Raw genomic sequence first — 16,523 nt, 5'->3', positions numbered from 1 at the left:
GACAACATTAAACACACCGACATTCGAATTATAGGGGTTCCAGAAGAAGAGAAAAAGAAAGGGACTGAGAAAAATATTTGAAGAGATTATAGTTGAAAACTTCCCTAATATGGGAAAGGAAATAGTTAATCAAGTCCAGGAAGCACAGAGAGTCCCATACAGGATAAATCCAAGGAGAAATACACCAAGACACATATTAATCAAACTGTCAAAAATTAAATACAAAGAAAGCATATTAAAAGCAGCAAGGAAAAAACAACAAATAACACACAAGGGAATCCCCATAAGGTTAACAGCTGATCTTTCAGCAGAAACTCTGCAAGCCAGAAGGGAGTGGCAGGACATATTTAAAGTGATGAAGGAGAAAAACCTGCAACCAAGATTACTCTACCCAGCAAGGATCTCATTCAGATTTGATGGAGAAATTGAAACCTTTACAGACAAGCAAAAGTTGAGAGAGTTCAGCACCACCAAACCAGCTTTACAACAAATGCTAAAGGAACTTCTCTAGGCAAGAAACACAAGAGAAGGAAAAGACCTACAATAACAAACCCAAAACAACTTAGAAAATAGCAACAGGAACATACATATCAATAATTACCTTAAATGTAAATGGACTAAATGCTCCAACCAAAAGTCACAGATTGGCTGAATGGATACAAAAACAAGACCCATATATATGCTGTCTACAAGAGATCCACTTCAGACCTAGAGACACATACAGACTGAAAGTAAGGGGATGGGAAAAGATATTCCATGCAAATGGAAATCAAAAGAAAGCTGGAGTAGCAATTCTCATATCAGACAAAACAGACTTGAAAATAAAGACTATTACAAGGGACAAAGAAGGACACTACATAATGATCAAGGGATCGGTCCAAGAAGAAGATATAACAATTGTAAATATTTATGCACCCAACATAGGAGCACCTCAATACATAAGGCAAATACTAACAGCCATAAAAGGGGAAATCGACAGTAACACATTCATAGAAGGGGACTTTAACACCCCACTTTCACCAATGAACAGATCATCCAAAATGAAAATAAATAAGGAAACACAAGCTTTAAATGATACATTAAACAAGATGGACTTAATTGATATTTATAGGACACTCCAACCAAAAACAACAGAATACACATTTTTCTCAAGTGCTCATGGAACATTCTCCAGGATAGGTCATATCTTGGGTCACAAATGAAGTCTTGGTCATTTTAAGAAAATTAATATGGTATCAAGTATCTTTTGCGACCACAACACTATGAGACTAGATATCAATTACAGGAAAAGATCTGTAAAAAATACAAACACATGGAGGCTAAACAATACACTACTTAATAACGAAGTGATCACTGAAGAAATCAAAGAGGAAATCAAAAATACCTAGAAACAAATGACAGTGGAGACACAACGACCCAAAACCTACGGGAAGCAGCAACAGCAGTTCTAAGAGGGAAGTTTATAGCAATACAAGCCCACCTTAAGAAACAGGAAACATCTCGAATAAACAACCTAACCTTGCACCTAAAGCAATTAGAGAAAGAAGAACAAAAAACCCCAAAGTTAGCAGAAGGAAAGAAATCATAAAAATCAGATCAGAAATAAATGAAAAAGAAATGAAGGAAACGATAGCAAAGATCACTAAAACTAAAAGCTGGTTCTTTGAGAAGATAAACAAAATTGATAAACCATTAGCCAGACTCATCAAAGAAAAAAGGGAGAAGATTCAAATCAATAGAATAGAAATGAAAAAGGAGAAGTAACAACTGACACTGCAGAAATACAAAGGATCATGAGAGATTACTACAAGCAACTCTATGCCAATAAAATGGACAACCTGGAAGAAACGGACAAATTCTTAGAAATGTACAACCTGCCAAGACTGAATCAGGAAGAAACAGAAAATATGAACAGACCAATCACAAGCACTGTAATTGAAACTGTGATTAAAAATCTTCCAACAAACAAAAGCCCAGGACCTGATGGATTCACAGGTGAATTCTATCAAACATTTATAGAAGAGCTAACACCTATCCTTCTCAAACTCTTCCAAAATATAGCAGAGGGAGGAACACTCCCAAATTCATTCTACGAGGCCATCATCACCTTGATACCAAAACCAGACAAGGATGTCACAAAGAAAGAAAACTACAGGCCAATATCACTGATGAACATAGATGCAAAAATCCTCAACAAAATACTAGCAAACAGAATCCAACAGCACATTAAAAGGATCATACACCATGATCAAGTGGGTTTTATTCCAGGAATGCAAGGATTCTTCAATATACACAAATCAATCAATGTGATAAACCATATTAACACATTGAAGGAGAAAAACCATATGATCATCTCAATAGATGCAGAGAAAGCTTTTGACAAAATTCAACACCCATTTATGATAAAAACCCTGCAGAAAGTAGGCATAGAGGGAACTTTCCTCAATATGATAAAGACCATATATGACAAACCCACAGCCAACATCATCCTCAATGGTGAAAAACTGAAAGCATTTCCACTAAGATCAGCAACAAGACAAGGTTGCCCACTCTCACCACTCTTATTCAACATAGTTTGGGAAGTTTTAGCCACAGCAATCAGAGAAGAAAAGGAAATAAAAGGAATCCAAATCGGAAAAGAAGAAGTAAAGCTGTCACTGTTTGCAGATGACAGGATACTATACATAGAGAAGCCTAAAGATGCTACCAAAAAACTACTAGAGTTAATCAATGAATCTGGTAAAGTTGCAGGATATAAAATTAATGCACAGAAATCTCTGGCATTTCTATACACTAATGATGAAAAATCTGAAAGTGAAATCAAGAAAACCCTCCCATTTACCACTGCAACAAAAAGGATAAAATACCTAGGAATAAACCTACCCAAGGAGACAAAAGACCTGTATGCAGAAAATTATAAGACACTGATGAAAGAAATTAAAGATGATACAAATAGATGGAGAGATATACCATGTTCTTGGATTGGAAGAATCAACATTGTGAAAATGACTCTACTACCCAATGCAATCTACAGATTCAATGCAATCCCTATCAAACTACCACTGGCATTTTTCACAGAACTAGAAAAATATTTTCACAATTTGTATGGAAACACAAAAGACCCCAAATAGCCAAAGCAATCTTGAGAACAAAAAAATGGAGCTGGAGGAATCAGGCTCCCTGACTTCAGACTATACTATAAAGCTACAGTAATCAAGACAGTATGGTACTGGCACAAAAGCAGAAAGATAGATCAATGGAACAGGATAGAAAGCTCAAAGATAAACCCACGCACATATGGTCACCTTATCTTTGATAAAGGAGGCAGGAATGTACAGTGGAGAAAGGACAGCCTCTTCAATAAGTGGTGCTGCGAAAACTGGACAGGTGCATGTAAAAGTACGAGATTAGATCACTCCCTAACACCATACACAAAAATAAGCTCAAAATGGATTAAAGACCTTAATATATGGCCAGAAACTATCAAACTCTTAGAGGAAAACATAGGCAGAACACTCAATGACATAAATCACAGCAAGATCCTTTTTGACCCACCTCCTAGGGAAATGGAAATAAAAGCAAAAATAAACAAATGGGACCTAATGAAACTTAAAAGCTTTTGAACAGCAAAGGAAACCATAAACAAGACCAAAAGACAACCCTCAGAATGGGAGAAAATATTTGCAAATGAAGCAACTGACAAAGTTTTAATCTCCAAAATTTACAAGCAGCTCATGCAGCTCAATATCAAAAAAAAAACAACCCAATCCAAAAATGGGCAGAAGACCTAAATAGACATTTCTCCAAAGAAGATATACAGACTGCCAACAAACACATGAAAGAATGCTCAACATCATTAATCATTAGAGAAATGCAAATCAAAACTACAATGAGATATCATCTCACACCGGTCAGAATGGCCATCATCAAAAAATCTAGAAACAATAAATGCTGGAGAGGGTGTGGAGAAATGGGAACACTCTTGCACTGCTGGTGGGAATGTGAATTGGTACAGCCACTATGGAGAACAGTATGGAGGTTCCTTAAAAAACTACAAATAGAACTACCATATGACCCAGCAATCCCACTACTGGGCATATACCCTGAGAAAACCATAATTCAAAAAGAGTCATGTACCAAAATGCTCACTGCAGCTCTATTTACAATAGCCCAGAGATGGAAACAACCGAAGTGCCCATCTTTGGATGAATGGATAAAGGAGATGTGGCACATATATACAATGGAATATTACTCAGCCATAAAGAGAAATGAAATTGAGCTATTTGTAATGAGGTGGATAGACCTAGAGTCTGTCATACAGAGTGAAGCAAGTCAGAAAGAGAAAGACAAATACCGTACGCTAACACATATATATGGAATTTAAGAAAAAAAAAATGTCATGAAGAACCGAGGGGTAAGACAGGAATAAAGACACAGACCTACTAGAGAACGGACTTGAGGATATGGGGAGGGGGAAGGGTGAGCTGTGACAGGGCGCGAGAGAGGCATGGACATATATACACTACCAAACGTAAGGTAGATAGCTGGTGAGAAGCAGCCGCATAGCACAGGGAGATCAGCTCGGTGCTTTGTGACCGCCTGGATGGGTGGGATAGGGAGTGTGGGAGGGAGGGAGACGCAAGAGGGAAGAGATATGGGAACATATGTATACGTATAACTGATTCACTTTGTAATAAAGCAGAAACTAACACACCACTGTAAAGCAATTTTACCCCAAAAAAGAGGTTAAAAAAAATAAAGAGAGAAATTCACGAGCAAAGGAACTGGAACACCCAAAACAGCTCTGAAAATGAAGAACAGAGTTGGAGGACTTGCACTATCTGATTTCAAGACTTAGTGCATATATGGGAAAAGAATCTGAAAAAGAATATATGTAAAAATGTATAACTGAATCACTTTGCTGTACACCTGAAACTAACACAACACTGTAAATCAACTATACTCCAATATGTTGATAAAATTAAAAAACAGACTTACTGTAATCAAGACAATGGAGTACTGGTGTAAAGACACACATTTAGATTGATGAACAGAATAGAGAGAGGTCAGAAATAGACTTAAACATACATGGTCAGTTGATTTTTGATAATGGTACCAAGAATTTCAATGAGGAAAGGATAATCTTTCATTAAATGACACGTGAACTTTTGGATATCCATATTAGTATGTACAAATATATGTATGTGTATGTATGTATATATTTGTGTGGGTGTCTAAAAAATGAAACAGATTTTAGACATATATTTAAGAGCTAAAACTATAAACTTTCTAGAAGAATCATAGGAGAAAATTTAGGGATCTTGAATTAGACAAAGATTTCTTAATAGGACACAAAAGCACAAACTATAAAAAGAAAAATCGGTTTCATCAAAAGTAAAAACTTTTGCTCTTTCAAAGGTACTGTTAAAAAAATGAAAAGGCAAGCCACACAATATCAGAAAATATTTGCAAAGTTGTATCTTTGTGTGTACAATACATGAAAGACGTGTATTTTACAACTCAATAAGAACACAAAAAATCTATTTCTTTTAATGGGCAAAGGATTTAAAGACACTCTACAAAAGAAGATACAAGGATGACAAATAAGTACATGAAAAGACATTCAACATCATTAGTTATTAGAGAAACGCAAATGAAAACCACAATGAGATACCACTATATACCTAATAGAATAGCTAAAATTAACAAAACTGACAATACTAAGTATGGACCACAATATAGAGCAACTGGAACTTTTATCCATTATTGGCAGGATTGATTGCCACTTTGGAAAACATTTTGGCATTTGTTCATCAATGGGTAAATGGTTAAACTGTGAGATATCCATACAATTCACTACTACTCAGCAATTAAAAGGAATGAACTGTGGACACATGCAACAACATAGATGAATCTCAAAAGCATCATGCTAAGTGAAAGAACCCAGACATGAAAGAAGATATACTATATAATTATATTTATATGATATGAAAGTCTAGAAAAGGCAAATCTATAATGATAGAAAGCAGTTCAGCAGTTGCCCGGAGCCAGGGTATGGAGTCAGCACTGACTGCAAAGGGGCAAAACAAAACTTTTAGGGATAATGGAAATATTCCACAGCAAATGCAGTTTGTCAAAACTCAGTGAAATTACCATAAAATCGCTAATTTTTTAAAAATTGAAGTATAGTTAATATACAATATTATGTTAGTTTCAGGTATACAACATAGTGATTAAATATTTTTATAGATTATACTCCATTTAAAGTTATTACAAAAGAATTGCTCTGTTTCCCTGTGCTGTACACCCTTGTTGCTTATTTATTTTATACACAGTAGTTTGTATCTCTTAATCCCTTACCCCTATCCTGCCCCTCCTTCCTCCCTCTCCCCACTGGTAACCACTATTTTGTTCTCTATGTCTGTGAGTCTGTTTCTGCTTTGTTGCATACATTTGTTTGTTTTATACAATAGCTAATTTTTATTGAATGTGAATAATAACAATAAAGCTGATTAAAAGAAATCAGTAAAGACACCAACAGGTCATTAACAAAATACGAAATTCAAGTGACAGATTTTTAAAAATTTAACGATACTAGTAAACAAACAATACACTACGTACTATCATTTTTTAACTGTTTAATTGACTTTAAAATGTAAAGAATGATTACAGTTTCCAGTGAAGAGTACCTGAAGTGAGCATTCTTACACACTGCTGGTGGGAGAGTACAAAGGTACAACTTCCTGAGAACACAGAAATGTGTTTCAACAGCCTTAAAAATATTTAGAGCCTTTGATCAAGTAATTTGAATTCTAATAATTTATCCCGAGGAAACAACCAAGATGGTACAAAAAAATTATGAACAAACAACACTATTTATAGATGCTGACTGAATTATGTTCTTTCATAGGATGGGATATTATTCAGTCATTTAAAATACATGTGCAGGGCTTCCCTGGTGGTGCAGTGGTTAAGGATCTGCCTGCCAATGCAGGGGACACGGGCTCAATTCCTGGTCCGGGAAGATCCCACATGCCGCAAAGCAACTAAGCCTATGCGCCACAACTACCGAGCCTGCGCTCTAGAGCCCGTGAGCCACAACTACTGAGCCCATGTGCCACAAATACTGAAGCCCGCAGGCCTAGAGTCCCCGCACCGCAACAAGAGAAGCCACTGCAATGAGAAGCTCGCACACTGCAACGAAGAGTAGCCCCAGCTCACTGCAACTAGAGAAAGCCTGCGCACAGCAACAAAGATCCAACTCAGCCAAAAACAAATAAATAAATAAATTTATGTTAAAAAAATAAAATAAATAAAATACATGAGCATGCCCTCCCCACCCTCCACCAACAAATCCACAGACATACACACACGCACGCACGCACACACACATTCACAATATTCTCGTCGGTGTAAGAAGCAACCAGTACCACCTAAGTAATTACTACTAAAAGCCCTTTACTGACAAAAAAAGGAAGCCTAGGATTTCAGATAAGTAAAGTAGATATATATCCACGACAATGTCACAAAAAGTGATGTTACTCTATACCTTTATATCACCGTCAATTTTTTCCCATTCTTCTGGTGTGAAACTGGCTGCTGTCGCTGCAGGTTTCTCTCTCCTCAAAGCTCTACTTCCAGGAGCCAAGCCTGAAAGGCGCTTTTCACAAAATTCAGTAAGTTCAGGATAATATCCTTCCTCACCAGACCTTTTAAAAAATTCAGAATTTTAGAGTTACCACTTCATTTAGAGATCATATAGACCAGTGGTTTGCAAGCTGGGTTCCATGGAGCCCAGGGGTTCCACAGAGGTCTCACAGTCTGCCCCGAAGGAGGATGAAGGCTGAGCTGCTGCCTTCCCCTCATCGTCCTCAATTAGAGCAACCTCCACTTTCACATGCTAATCTATGGAGTACTGCGATGAAGGGGGAAAAAGGAGCTCCAAAGAAGACATCAATTTCCATCACACACTTTAAAAGTTGAATAGGTAACATTTTCTCTCCTCTTTAGCACACATATGTTCATTTTGCATATAAGGTAATTTTAAACTTACAAATGGAAATTCATTATTAGAGACAGGCAATGAGTGAGACTTTGGACTTACTTTCCAATGAGGAGTTACTGTTCTAGCTCATTTTCTTTTTCCCCCCAAAGGGATAGGAAGAAAATGGCAGAACAGTTTAGAACAACACACCTCTAAATTCAACCACTCAAGGAACAGAATTCCTTCCTTAGTTATACAGAGACATGCGTTCTCTTTTGCTTTTTTTTTTTTTAAGGAAAATCAATCTTTTCCCCATTTCTTGTGAATCTGTTTACTTCTAAATTTTTAGAAAAATAAATCCCATTTTCAAAGTAAATTAAAAAAATAATCCCAAGTCAGTACAATTTAATTAGGCTATTCATAAAATGTCTTTCAAACTCTTTCATCCCATAAACTTCGCATTTTCTTTTAGTCTTTAATCAAATAAAAATGAAAACGTTCTTATATGTTGAGAAAAGCGAGAGGGAAAACAATGATATGATGAGGCTATTACATCAACACTGGCTGGGGACAAGCAGGGATGCTTAGGAAGGACAGGAGGCTAAAGGTGATAAGAAAGAAAAAGGAAAAAAAGAGAGAAAGAAAAAGGAAAGGACACAGCAGTAAGGAAGGGCATCAGAGGAAAGAAAAGAGAGAACCACTGCCGAGCAAAAGGAATACTACTGATGTCCCGGAAATGGGCAGTTTGTGCTCACAAGTGCTTCTGCAGTAATGAGGCGATCCTCCAAATGAAAAACCCTCAAAAAACCCCAAACAGGTGGCACAGGTTGGTAGGCCACAGGGCAGTGTTTCTTGTAGAGTTCCCCTGACCACCCGCATGATCAGCCAGTGTGCTCGTTAAAAACACGTTCCTGGGCTCCACTCATGATTTCCTGAGGCAGAATCTCTAGGAGTGGGGCCCTCAAATTTGCATTTTCTAACCACCATGTTTGGCAAATATTAAAGTTTGACAATCACAGCCACAGGGCTCTTACCCAGAAAAGGCCTTGATTCCCTGACTTCTGGGGTCCCCCCCCACCCCATCCCCCATGCGACGGCTCCCAGTGAGTCACCCACCTTTGCTGGCAGATAGTGTGAAGTGGGAGAGTGCCAAAGCACTTTATCAGCATATGCAGGCGCCTCCTAACGGCTGCTTTACCGGTTCCTAGAAAGTGCCAGGAAGCAAGGAAAATGCCCTATTGGATACTAATTAGCCTAAGTCTTGTGCTGGAAGTAGATCTAGCCAGAACCCGCCAAACTAACCACAGGATTGAAACCACTATTTTGGAACCTAACATGGACAAAAACAACAATTTCAATATTGGAAAATCTGCTCCAAAATTTCTAATGTAGCTTTGAATTTTAGAAGTCAACAATATAATTAAAATTGGCAAACTGAAACATGATATGATTTTTAAACGCTTACCTGAGCACACAAAGAATTTTTTCCAAGTGTTTAACATCTGAACATTTTTCAATATACTTGAAATCCAAATGTTCAACAGGTATTTTAAATGTTTTTGTTGTTCCAAAGCCCCACAATAATGGATAATCTTTGGCAGTCATGGCTGAAATATAGTGTAGGAAAATAGTTATGAATCTAATATATACATTAATACTCAATTTGGATAGTAGGAACCATCTAGGTACTTCTGTAATATTTATTTTTCATTTCTATAGAAAAGGAGATGGAGTATTTCTTCTAAGGAGGAAGCTACTCATTGTAAATTCTCTCTCCCTGATAAGAACAGTTAACATTCATCGGGCTAAATTACTATATACCGACTTCCCTGGTGTCGTGGTGGTTAAGAATCTGCCTGCCAATGGAATCCTGAAGCCCCTGAGATTTTATGATTTGAATAAAATGTGGTGAAAAAAATTGAAATGATAAAGACACCTCTTACCTAATCAAGCGAATTTTATTCTGAACACTGTTTCAACGTTTCTGAGAATCCTTTTGGAAAACTACCACTTGGAGGGGTGGGGGTGGGTAGAAGAGATTCTCAAGACCACTAAACGTTAACTCAAACTCCAAAAAACAAGTCATACAATACTTTGTTTGCTATATTTAGAACTCTTCCACATCTGTTTGCAATTTCTTTGCCTCTGATTAGAAAAAACTTTGGTCCTAATTGGCGTTAATTTCTTCTCCACCGTCCTAATCCACATCCATTTCCCATATTTCCTAATCAGTATATCAGTAATACCTCCAGCACAAACTGCAACGGGTTAGTAACACGAAAAATGGTTTTCTTCCACCTAGGCACGTTCTTTCCAGCATCCACAGGGCTGGGCGCCACCTGCAGCCAGAGACCGGAAGGAAACGGCATCCTCCAGCAGTAGCAACGGTTTCTATGTACAGCGCGGGTCAGGGACTGCCTGAGATCCGGGAGCTCTACAGCCAACCCGCAACGGTCAAGGGGCACTTTAGGACTCTACGAAACTTCTCCCCATTCCTCTCCTTTGTTCACAAGGACCGGTGGCCGCCGCCAGAGCCCGGGAACCTCGCCGCCGCACCACCACCTCCGCGTTGCCGCTCTGCCCCAACATCCGCCACCGTCAGCCCCGAGAAACAGAAGGCCCCCAGGCAGTTGCCCCAGCCGACAAGGACATCCCTCCAACTGCAGTCCGATAGTGCATTTGCTCCTCCGGGTCCATCTTCCACCCCGGCTCCCAGAGGAAGGGATTGCGATGGAGAGACGTAGTCTGCTCCTGGCCTGCAGATACTCACCAGGTTCAGACCCCAAGCCTTGCGGAAGCCGCAGCCACACACCACCAGTCGCGCGGCTCGTAACCAAGGAGGGGCGTGTCGCCCCGCCCCACTCACCCCACTCCGGCACCCGAGGGCTTGCGGCGGACCGCCGGGGGCGGGGATTAGGGCCTCTGCGTGATGACAGGCTAGTCTCCGGTTTGCCATCCGGCTGATTGGCCTTGCAGACCCAGCTTCACCCGAACAGAAGAACGTTAGCCGAGAAATAAGAGTTGCAATTCCACGTGCCCTGTAATTTTCTTTTCACGCACACTTTGGTTTTTTTCTGGTTACAATTATGTACATATACAATTATGCTGAATAAACAAGCAGGATAAAAACTAACTCAAAGGAAATAGACTATGCAGGCAAATGAAAATTACCACTATCATCTTCATATCATTGCGTCCAATAATTAATAGATGGATTAGAAAGTAAAGTTGAAGAAATCTTTCACAGAGCAGATAAAGAAAAAAAAGGAAATCGAAAAAGATGAAAAAGTTAGGTCTAATATTAGATTTAAAAGATCTAGAGAGAATACTGAGGGTAGGAAGTTATCAATTCAAGAAAAATTTCCAGAATTGAAGAGCTTGAGTTTCCAGACTGAAAGCACCCACCAAGTGACCAAAACAGGGAAGGAAAACAGACCCATACCAAGGCACAAACTGCAAAATTTCAGGACACTGGCAAAGAAAATTCTAAGTTTCTAGAGCGAAAACAGGTCACATACAAAGCATTAGGAAGAATAGTTTTGGACTGCCCCACAATAATACAGAAAACTAGATGACATTCTGACACTGGGGAAGAACACAAGACAGGTCATTTCAGGCAGAGAGAAAGGCAGGAGCACAGGCAAAAAGGTCCGTTATCTGCTTAAGGAACTGCAAACATCTCCTTAAAACCAAGATTGAGAAGTGGGTTGAAGTGGTGACAGATGCAGGAAAGGAGTCTATACTATTCCCAAATATACTATTCCCAATAGTTTTCAGTTTATCAAAATGGGAAGCTACTAAGAATTTTCAGCAAGACAGTGCTGTGCAATTTCTATTTTACAATGAGCAAGCTGGGAATTCCCTAGTGGTCCAGTGGTTAGGACTCTACAATGAGCAAGCTAAAGAGTATGGAAAACAGCAAGACCAGTAACTGAGACTAATCCTAAGACTGATACAAGCACCTGTGCAGAAAATGCTAATACTTTCTGCAATGGTGTTAACAGTTATTAGATTAAGAGTTTTTATGGAGTATTTAATTTTATCTTGCAGCAAACCTTTGACATAGGTGCTATTATTTCATGCCCATTTTACAAATAAGGAAAGTGAATCTTGGTAGTCGCTGACATAGAACAAGGGACACTCTGGGAATACGGACCCAAAGCCTTTTGCCGAAGTCCATACTGTTTACTGTGCTCCTAAGTACTAACCAATTCACAAGTCCTATTCAACTTCAAAACATATCTCACAACCAGCTACTTCTCACTCCCTCTATGCCTACCCAGGCCCAGCCACCATTACTCTTAGCCTGAACTTTTACAGGTGGCCCCTAACTGGCTTCCCACCATCCCATCCCTATATTGTCCGTTCCCACAGAATAGACCCAGTAATCTTTTAAGTCTGGGCAGAGGGTGGAGGGTGGAGGGTGGAGGGTGGAGGGTGGATGGATGTGCATGTATTTGTACACGTAAGGAGGCAACTTGTTTTTACGCGTTCTCAGTTTACACTTTCTCACTTTATGTGATATTTTAATCTTCTTAAAATTGGTCATTTATGATTTCATCTACTAGTTTTGAATGTCATTAACTTCAATCTCTGAAGATAGCTTCAGAGTCTAAAAGCACTGAACTATCATTAATTCCTTGACTTTGACAAGCTGAAGTCAAAAGAAATAAACTGGCCAGTAATTGAGTAGCAGCGCTGGATTTGAACCAATTTCCGTGTATTGATATTTTTGATGGACCTGCGTGTCTACAGCCATTGGTAAGCAGTTTAGTAGGGGACAAGTTACGTATCAGCTTCAAGCTCAGATTTACGGATTTTTATATTTATAGAGTACTATTCAAAAGGATCTTTTAAAAGCAATTTTATATCTATTTTACCTTTTCCTAAAACTGTCCAGGTAGGCAAGAGGTAAAATTACATCCATTTTATAGATGATGGGGACACGAAGAGGTAACTGAAACGATGGTCTTGAGTTCCAGTGGTTAATACTTTTCCCATTAAACCACTGTCTAGTTAACCAAATAACAGTATTCAATTAAACTATTGATACACAAAGGACCTATGATGAAATTAGAATAGTTAAGAGCAACATTACCCAATGAGTTGTGGTTTAGGAGGCTGTCATGAAGAGATATTTATTGGGACTCTTGTACAAAAAGGACCAGCTCAAGAAGGAACATGGCAGGGCTTCCCTGGTGGCGCAGTGGTTGAGAGTCTGCCTGCCGATGCAGGGGACATGGGTTCGTGCCCTGGTCTGGGAAGATCCCACATGCCGCGGAGCGGCTGCGCCCGTGAGCCATGGCCAGTGAGTCCGCGCTCCGCAACGGGAGAGGCCACAACAGTGAGAGGCCCACATAGCGCAAAAAAAAAGGAACATGGCAGAATTACAAAATTATGAAAGCCACAGTCCAGGAAAACCTGGACCAAGGAAGCACTCTTTAAAAATCTTGAGTATGGGGTGGGAGGGAGGGAAACGCAAGAGGGAAGACATATGGGAACATATGTATATGTATAACTGATTCACTTTGTTATAAAGCAGAAACTAACACACCATTGTAAAGCAATTATACCCCAATAAAGATGTTAAAAAAAAAAATCTTGAGTATGGTAGTACTTTGTATAGAACATAATAAATTTACAGAACTTAATATTTGAGGATGGTAGTAGAAACAATGTTTTGTTTTCTTTTTTAAACGGCACAGTTGCACAGTTAATACTTTCAATGTGCGAGACACACAAAACTATTAACAAAGTTGAAATATATCTAATCGAATCCTGGAACAGATGGAGTATCTGAGCATCCATATCCCTATCAAGGCAAAAGCTTTAAACATTCATCCAATTTAGTGTAAACCAACTCCTATTTTTTCTATATCCTGAAAGCAGAGTTTTTTACCTTAATGAATGATTACACCTGGGAAACTGCACCTGCCTTAATAGTCTGCTTCATCCACTTTACTTGGGGTTGATTTTGCCTTAGAGAAAGCAATCATTAAAGTTTCTTTTCCCTTGCCAAAGATTTAAAAAACAGTCAAGCATTATATACAAATACAGAAACGCCTATGCCAAGTTAACAAATAAATTATAACTCAAAATGAGGTATGCACACTGATAGTAAGTGCGTTGGTATACTCTATACAAAATGAGGCTGGAGAGTTTACAAACAATTGGTGATGTAAAACAGTGGTTTCCTAGGAACTTACTTTATCAGACCTTTAAAGGGCCCTAGCAAACTTCATTTTTAACAAAGGCCCCAGATGATTCTAGGTTTTGATTAAAGTGTAGTTTGGGGAGTCACTTTTAACCTTCATTGTGTGTCAGATTACATATACGATAAAATTAAATTACAAACCATGTAACTGAACAAAAATATCTTTATATAAGCTATTAATAGATACCTAAATACAATATGGTTTTTAAAATGAAATCATGTGTATATAGTTGTATTCATAAAGTACACTAATCAAAAGCTATATGACAACATTAATAGCAAATCCAAATCCAAATGAAGACATTCCTCTGTATTTCATCTTTCATCGAGCATCAAAAACCACCACTATACAAAAACTGAGTTAAGGACAAAATAAGCACTTCAAAATTATATTAAAAATTTAATACTTCCAAGTCACTTTCTCTTTGCAATAAGCTAGTTATTTAATCTAAAATGCACAAAAGAATGAAGTTCACCATTTAATATGATAATTAGAAATGAACTAAAAAAATAAACTATTTTAATTATTAGCCCCCCCATGATACAAGAGACCAATGCACCAAGAAACACTAAAACAGTGTTAAAAGTGATAATTTAGTGATCTAAAAAACACTGGTAGTTATTACATAACAATTTACTCTCAGTCTTTCAGCTAATTTGTAAGCCTCACTTATTCCATTAGGTAGCATACAAACTCAATATCTGTATTTCTCCTTGTATCATTTAGTTTGCCCATAAACTGAAGCTCAAGAATGAGTACTTATATACAGAATCCCTGAAAAAATACACTTATGAAAGCCAAAATCAACTAGTATTTAGATTATTTAGTATATGTCTATACATTGGAGTACTGGTCCATGAAAGTGCTAATCATGCCTTTTGTTTTTTTGGTAAGTAATCCAAGTTGTTACCATTTTTACCAGAAATTAGTCTTTGACTATCAAACCATGCATTATTTTTCACTTCCTCTTATCTCATAGTCATAAAGCTTAGTTAGAAGGATACATCTTTTAGTCCTTTTCTTGTACATTATTCTGTATCCACATTCTCTGCAACGGATTGGATCCCTTGATTTTATTTCATTTTCTGTGTGACATTCTAGAAACAAAACACGTTTATTCAATACCTAAAAGAGAAATATTACAGACGAGCAAATTATCTTAAGCATACTTTTCACCCAAAGCACTAAAATATAGTATACTCAGTCTCAAGGGTATATTGCCATTACCAACATATTAAGGGAGAAAGAAAAAGAGTGGCAGACAATGCATTTTTCCTAGAAAAGAAAATGAAATCTTAATAAGAGGATTTTTTTAAAGATTGTTAAAGTTGTTCTGCTTTCTAACTTTAAAGATGACTCATTTAAGCCAAAGATAAATGCAATAATTTTTTTAAAACTGAGGTGAAATACTCTTACTTTTGCGTTACTCTTACCTCCACAGATATATATCATTGGCTGCTGCTTTGGGGGTTGAACGTCCTTCTGGGTGTCCATTGTTGTCCCTGAAATCACAGACTCAAATATTTAATATCTCAAATGGCGTCCTCACAAATCTAACCAGGCCTCATGTTTCTCGGAGAAAGCTAAAAAGGTCCCAATTCCTAATCTGTGCTTTTTTCAAATCCTATAGGTGGGTCTAAAGAACGAAACAAAAAAAACAACGTATTGTGCATTTACCCCCAAACTGGACACAGTAATAAACACTTTACATATGTCATTTCAATTATGCATGCTATTTCATTATAATCTTTACAACAATTCTAGGAGGTATTACTCTTATTTTACAGATGAAGGAATTGGGGTTTAAAGAAGTTAATTTGGGCAGGATTATTCATCTGTTAAGAGTCAGAGATTTAGATCTGACTGCAAAGCTCGCGTCTTCATTTAACACAAGTTCCAAACTTTAGCAAGAGATTGCCAAAAAACTGTATCCCTCAAGAGGAGAACATGCGAACCGAAGATAAGGGAAGAACAAAGAAATAACTCCCAACAGCTAAAACGCCAACAGCTAAAGAGGCAAACAACCCAACAGCTAAAGAGGCAAAGGCCTAACAGCATCGACTCTATCCCCAGTCTCTCCCGACTCTAACCCCACACCAGACCTGTTTAGCCCCTAGCGTCTTTCCAGTTTTGGCCCAAATACCCACCCCCGCAATCCGCCAATTACCTACCCACGCAACACGGAGAAACTTCCCTGCTTCTCCGAACAGATTCCGCCTCGCCGCTGTATGGCAGCCAACTTCCGGCGCTGGCTTATGACGCAAGCGGAGTCCCCGCCCCTTCCGCCCCAGGTGTGGCAGAGAAAGCCGAATTGAGTACAGGTG

General features: G+C 38.3%; 2 protein-coding genes across 6 annotated transcripts in view; both read right to left on the bottom strand.

The window, feature by feature from the left end:
* The window catches only part of SPAG1 (sperm associated antigen 1), a 98,542-nt gene extending 87,564 nt beyond the window's left edge, over positions 1 to 10,978 (bottom strand). For 2 of the 5 annotated variants that reach the window (XM_049700229.1, XM_049700230.1), the window contains exons 1-2: positions 9,450 to 9,778; positions 7,550 to 7,709 (exon numbers count right to left, since the gene is read on the bottom strand). In XM_049700229.1, coding sequence (XP_049556186.1) covers positions 7,550 to 7,709; positions 9,450 to 9,589 — 300 coding nt within the window. In that variant the 5' untranslated portion in view covers positions 9,590 to 9,778. Of the gene's footprint in view, positions 1 to 7,549; positions 7,710 to 9,449; positions 9,779 to 10,230 lie in introns of those variants that run through there. The other 3 variants (XM_049700228.1, XM_049700226.1, XM_049700227.1) reach the window with 3 other exon arrangements.
* A 3,365-nt stretch (positions 10,979 to 14,343) lies between these two features.
* On the bottom strand, positions 14,344 to 16,508 carry POLR2K (RNA polymerase II, I and III subunit K). Its single transcript, XM_033438201.2, has 4 exons — positions 16,371 to 16,508; positions 15,633 to 15,701; positions 15,204 to 15,296; positions 14,344 to 14,543 (listed from the first exon to the last, which is right to left on the bottom strand). Exons 2-4 carry the CDS (start codon positions 15,691 to 15,693, stop codon positions 14,521 to 14,523), a joined length of 177 nt encoding a protein of 58 aa, XP_033294092.1. The 5' UTR covers positions 15,694 to 15,701; positions 16,371 to 16,508; the 3' UTR covers positions 14,344 to 14,520.
* Positions 16,509 to 16,523: the final 15 nt, after the last annotated feature.

This window comes from Orcinus orca, chromosome 17, assembly GCF_937001465.1.
Source record: "Orcinus orca chromosome 17, mOrcOrc1.1, whole genome shotgun sequence".
Taxonomy (NCBI): Eukaryota; Metazoa; Chordata; class Mammalia; order Artiodactyla; family Delphinidae; genus Orcinus; species Orcinus orca.
The sequence above is the reverse complement of the archived record's forward strand: the minus strand, read 5'-3'. Positions and strand labels throughout refer to the sequence as shown.

Excerpts from the sequence above, each read along its gene's own strand:
- POLR2K (XM_033438201.2), bottom strand. The coding sequence starts at position 15,693 with ATGGACACCCAGAAGGACGTTCAACCCCCAAAGCAGCAGCCAATGATA. Across the intron at positions 15,297-15,632 it reads AATGATATATATCTGTGGAG|AATGTCACACAGAAAATGAA; the intron begins GTAAGAGTAACG and ends TTTTGTTTCTAG. Across the intron at positions 14,544-15,203 it reads CAAGAAAAGGACTAAAAGAT|TGGTGGTTTTTGATGCTCGA; the intron begins GTATCCTTCTAA and ends GTTTTTGTATAG.